Source organism: Eulemur rufifrons, chromosome 28, assembly GCF_041146395.1.
Source record: "Eulemur rufifrons isolate Redbay chromosome 28, OSU_ERuf_1, whole genome shotgun sequence".
NCBI classification, from domain to species: Eukaryota; Metazoa; Chordata; class Mammalia; order Primates; family Lemuridae; genus Eulemur; species Eulemur rufifrons.
Genome location: NC_091010.1, coordinates 11271232 through 11276170, shown reverse-complemented (window position 1 = coordinate 11276170; position 4939 = coordinate 11271232). Strand labels below are relative to the sequence as shown.

Genomic DNA, 4939 nt, shown 5'->3' with positions numbered 1-4939 from the left:
ACTCATATACACAATATACATGTATACAAATGCATGCACATATTCATTCATGCAGACATTTCTTGCTTTAATGTTTAAATGTCTAACCTTTTTAAAAAGGATACTATATACTTTTTAAATTTTGGCAAATATTTATAAAAAATAATGACTTGAGTTTTGGGATTTTGATCTAATGCCCTAGATCTAGCAATGATTAGATAATTACCAGTCTGCCTCTAAGGACAGGCTTAGTTCAGGGCAATAAAATATTTCCTCCCATTCTGAAGTTTAATCCTGCTGTAAGCAGGTCAGCAAGCCAGCTTCATGGCAGAGAATCCAGTTCTACAGGGGAATCCAGCCTGGTAAGCTCTGGATGCCTGTGGTTTGTCCAAATAATTCACATACTACTCACTCTACAATTAATAGAGGTGAGCCAGAGAGACTCCGGATCCATTATTGCCCACCACCTAGCAGTCCCCTTGTTTTGATATTAACATTTTTCCTGATCCTTCCCAGTTCTTGCTTATTCCTGATTCTGAGTTCATTCTCTTACCTTTCTCTCTCTCTGCTTTCTCCTGACTTTTACAATTTTAATAAAGTCTGTTTTTTTTTTTGTTTGTTTGTTTGTCCTTCATTATCACTAAGTACTTTGGTTCTTTCTGTTCTTAGCTGCATTTGATAGTGAACTACTCTCTACCCTGTAGGACCCAAATCATAGTCCTAATGCCCTTGGCCGTCACAAAGCCAAATCTGCACAACATCTGCAAGGCAATTTTGGTACTGATTATGTCCAGGAAAGAACTTGCTTTTTCCTAGAAGGCAGCATTTCAAGTCAACTCACAGGAGAGCCTTTGGTAAAGGCATATAGGAGTCCAGCATTTATAGCCAGTTGAACAGACCCAAGCAAGGAATGGTTTTATGTGTGTGTGTGTGTGTGTGTGTGTGTATACATAAAACGTATAATAAATATGTTATAAAATTATATATATAATGTATAAAAGGTACTCCTTGATAGTCAAAGAGACTCATTTTAAAAATACTATCATGATGAGTAAGCAAATGTGATATGGTGGTTGATACAAGCTAATTATACAAAAATCAATAGATTGGTTTGTTGTTGTTTTTCCTGTAGCAGTCAGAATTCTTAAATGTAAATAACCAACTCAGGATAGTTTAAACAGAAATGCAATGAATTAAAAGATATGAAAACTCTGATAAGGCCAGAAAATCAGGCCTCCAAATTACTCCACAGAACTGGAACAGGGGCGTCACCACTGCCACCCTCACTGGGCAGAGACATTGCAACTTGCATCATTAACCTGATGGGTGTTAGACACTGTTACAACTAGAAAACCTGCCCTGCAAACTTGTGTACCTGCCTCCAGCCATGCCACAATGCTTCAGTGCATCTTTCTATGTCATTAGCTTCTGAATCAAAGTCTGGAAAAGTATAACTCAGTGGCAAAGCCAGGGCCGGTTGCCCAAGTCCCAGCTACAAGGGCGGCTGGGAAATTTCCATAGGCAAGATGATCTTTCCCTTTCACCAAAATGTACAAAGTAGGAAATTCCTCAAACAAAGAAAATATGTTCAAAGCTTCTGGATAGCCAAAGAAAATGAAAAACACCTATGATATCCACCCTGTTAACTGTCCAAACATCAACATATGACTTTGTTCTATACTTAATCTTCCAAATCACACAAGTAATAATGGTTTCACCTAAAATAATAAAACTATGTACCCCAGAAAAATGCACTCATGTTCTTGCCTAAAACAGAGACAATCAAAGCCTTATTGCATATTTCATGCGATTTTGTATCTAAGCTTACCGTGCAATGCCCACTCTTCATCTAGTTCCATGTAGTGATATTCTGTGCATGGTGGACTAAATGGTAGAGTTCAACATCATAACACATAAATTACATAAAAATGATGGATAAAGGATATAATTAGTTAAATATATATACATATGTGACACAGCAAGGAGAAAATATCCATATTTAAATTTATAGGCAGTACATTGAGCTCCGTAGAGACAGCGCCGGGGCAAGTGAGAGCCGGACGGGCACTGGGCGACTCTGTGCCTCGCTGAGGAAAAATAACTAAACATGGGCAAAGGAGATCCTAAGAAGCCAAGAGGCAAAATGTCATCATACGCATTCTTTGTGCAAACTTGCCGGGAGGAGCACAAGAAGAAGCACCCAGATGCTTCAGTCAACTTCTCAGAATTTTCTAAGAAGTGCTCAGACAGGTGGAAGACCATGTCCGCTAAAGAGAAAGGAAAGTTTGAAGATATGGCAAAGGCGGACAAGGCCCGTTATGAAAGAGAAATGAAAACCTATATCCCTCCTAAAGGGGAAACAAAAAAGTTCAAGGATCCCAATGCACCCAAGAGGCCTCCTTCGGCCTTTTTCTTGTTCTGTTCTGAGTATCGCCCTAAAATCAAAGGAGAACATCCTGGCCCATCCATTGGTGATGTTGCAAAGAAACTGGGAGAGATGTGGAATAATACTGCTGCAGATGACAAGCAGCCTTATGGAAAGAAGGCTGCAAAGCTGAAGGAAAAGTACGAAAAGGATATTGCTGCGTACCGAGCTAAAGGAAAGCCTGATGCAGCAAAAAAGGGAGTTGTCAAGGCTGAAAAAAGCAAGAAAAAGGAGGAAGAGGAGGAAGATGAGGAAGATGAAGAGGATGAAGAGGAGGAGGAAGATGAAGAAGATGAAGATGAAGAAGAAGATGATGATGAATAAGTTGGTTCCAGCGCAGTTTTTTTTTTTCTTGTCTATAAAGCATTTAACCCCCCTGTACACAACTCACTCCTTTTAAAGAAAAAAATTGAAATGTAAGGCTGTGTAAGATTTGTTTTTAAACTGTACAGTGTCTTTTTTTGTAACGTTAACATACTACCGAATGTGTCTTTAGCTAGCCCTGTCCTGGTGGTATTTTCAATAGCCACTAACCTTGCCTGGTACAGTATGGGGGTTGTAAACTGGCATGGAAATTTAAAGCAGATTCTTGTTGGTGCACAGCACAAATTAGTTATATATGGGGATGGTAGTTTTTTCATCTTCAGTTGTCTCTGATGCAGCTTATACGAAATAATTGTTCTGTTAACTGAATACCACTCTGTAATTGCAAAAAACAGTTGCAGCTGTTTTGTTGACATTCTGAATGCTTCTAAGTAAATACAATTTTTTTATTAAAAAAAAAAATTTACAAATAATAACATGCTTCTATCTAACATAATCCAACTAGCACAAACAAAGGTATGCCAACCCTGTTCCCCAAAAGGGCAGACTCAAAGCCCATAAGTTACTGTATCCATGTCTGGGTGATGCTTATCCTTCATGCCATTTAGTTATAATTCCCTTTTGCTCTACTGGGTAACCTAAAGTTGTAAGATTAACTAACACACATAAGCAAGTAGGGAGAAAAGAGAGGGAAAATTGGTTAATATATAAAAACATACACATATCAAGATAAGGAAAAATATGTATAATTACCACAGTTCACATTTCTACAACTAGATTGAGGCCATATTTAGTGATTAAAATCTTCCGTTACCCACCCTGTAATCCCTTCACCTTCAGCCAGCCCTCTAGCTGACCATGGTTCTACTCCTGGGTGTTTCCCAGCGCAAGCTCAACTCTGCAGTGGTGCTCGGTGAGAGTCAGAGAACGCCTGCTGGAAGAGAAGCCTCCTGGGAGTTGGGGGAGTATGAGGCCAAGCAGGTAGAATGTCAGAGAACAGTTCTGCCTGCTGCTTACACCTGCCCAGTGCATGCTGAGTCCTTTCCCAGGGCCCAGCCCCTCTTGTCCAAAGCCCACAAATACCTGGAGAGACCCACAATTAATAGCATAGGATAAGGTCTGGTCACTGCACGTGATGGCTCTGCAAAGAAGAAAACAGGTCTGCTTGGTCTGCTCCCAGAACCCATTACGACACTTGCTTCGTAGTGAGAAGGGAGGTGAGATTTGGGCCAAGAGCGCAGGTCTGGAGCGATACAAAGCCAGATACGAAGACAATCTCTGACTCGTGTTAGCTCTGTGATCTCATACCAATCTCTCAATGTCTCTGAGCCTCAGTTCTTTGCCTTATAAAATGGGAATTAAAGTGGCAAGTCCTTTAGAGAGTTGCTCTCATGATAAAGTGAGACAATACACATAAGTGTTTAGCATGGTTCTGAGACAAAGTACATGCTCAATATATTCAGCTAATATTTTTTTCTACCATGGGTACACAATAATTATTTTTTACTGAATAAGTGCGCCTACATTCAGGGAACCTGGGGTCCCTAATTTAGTCTGAGTGCCAAAGTCTGTCCCTAGTCTCTGCCAATTCTGTTTTGCTTCTAATAGGAGGTCTGGGATTGAAGTAGGATCCTGCCCCAAAGCTCTGCCTATTGCCTTGGGCCCAGACCACCTCCTCTGAGCTTCCATATATCCTGTTCTTGGCAATGTTTGGGGTCTGGCATCCCTATAAGCATGTTCCCAGGAACACAGAACTACCAACAGCTCAATCGTCAGTCCCACCACCACCTAGAGGCTCAGGCTGTTGGGCCTGTTCCCCACCCCCAGCTTTGCCTGCCCCCGCCCTGGCTGACATGCAGATCCCAGACCAAACTCCACCTTCAGCCCCTGTTCTCCAGAGACGGATGTCTGACCTCTAAATTGGCCTTTCTTACTTCGGAATCTGCAAACCCGAGGGCTAAGGCCATAGTAGGGAAGGAAATAGACTGATTCACTGAATCAGTTTGCCAAAGCCAATTTGTAAATGATTGAGTCACCAAATTATTGAGAATTAATTTTTGTTTTAGTTTCATCATTGCTGTCTTATAGCTATTTACCCACAGTGTAGCCTGCGCAGGCCAACTGAATGTGAAGCCCTTGTCCGCTTCGCTGAGTGAAGGCAGAGCACTTCCTAGGTGGACATCATTTAACGCTGAACAGCTGAGCTTTCTC

At 41.1% G+C, this 4939-nt stretch overlaps 1 protein-coding gene across 1 annotated transcript; it reads left to right on the top strand.

The window, feature by feature from the left end:
• Nucleotides 1-2008: 2008 nt before the first annotated feature.
• LOC138376327 (high mobility group protein B1-like) lies at nt 2009-3128 on the top strand. The gene has a single exon (XM_069460563.1). The coding sequence runs from the start codon at nt 2087-2089 to the stop codon at nt 2726-2728; it is 642 nt and encodes a 213-aa protein (XP_069316664.1). The 5' UTR covers nt 2009-2086; the 3' UTR covers nt 2729-3128.
• Nucleotides 3129-4939: the final 1811 nt, after the last annotated feature.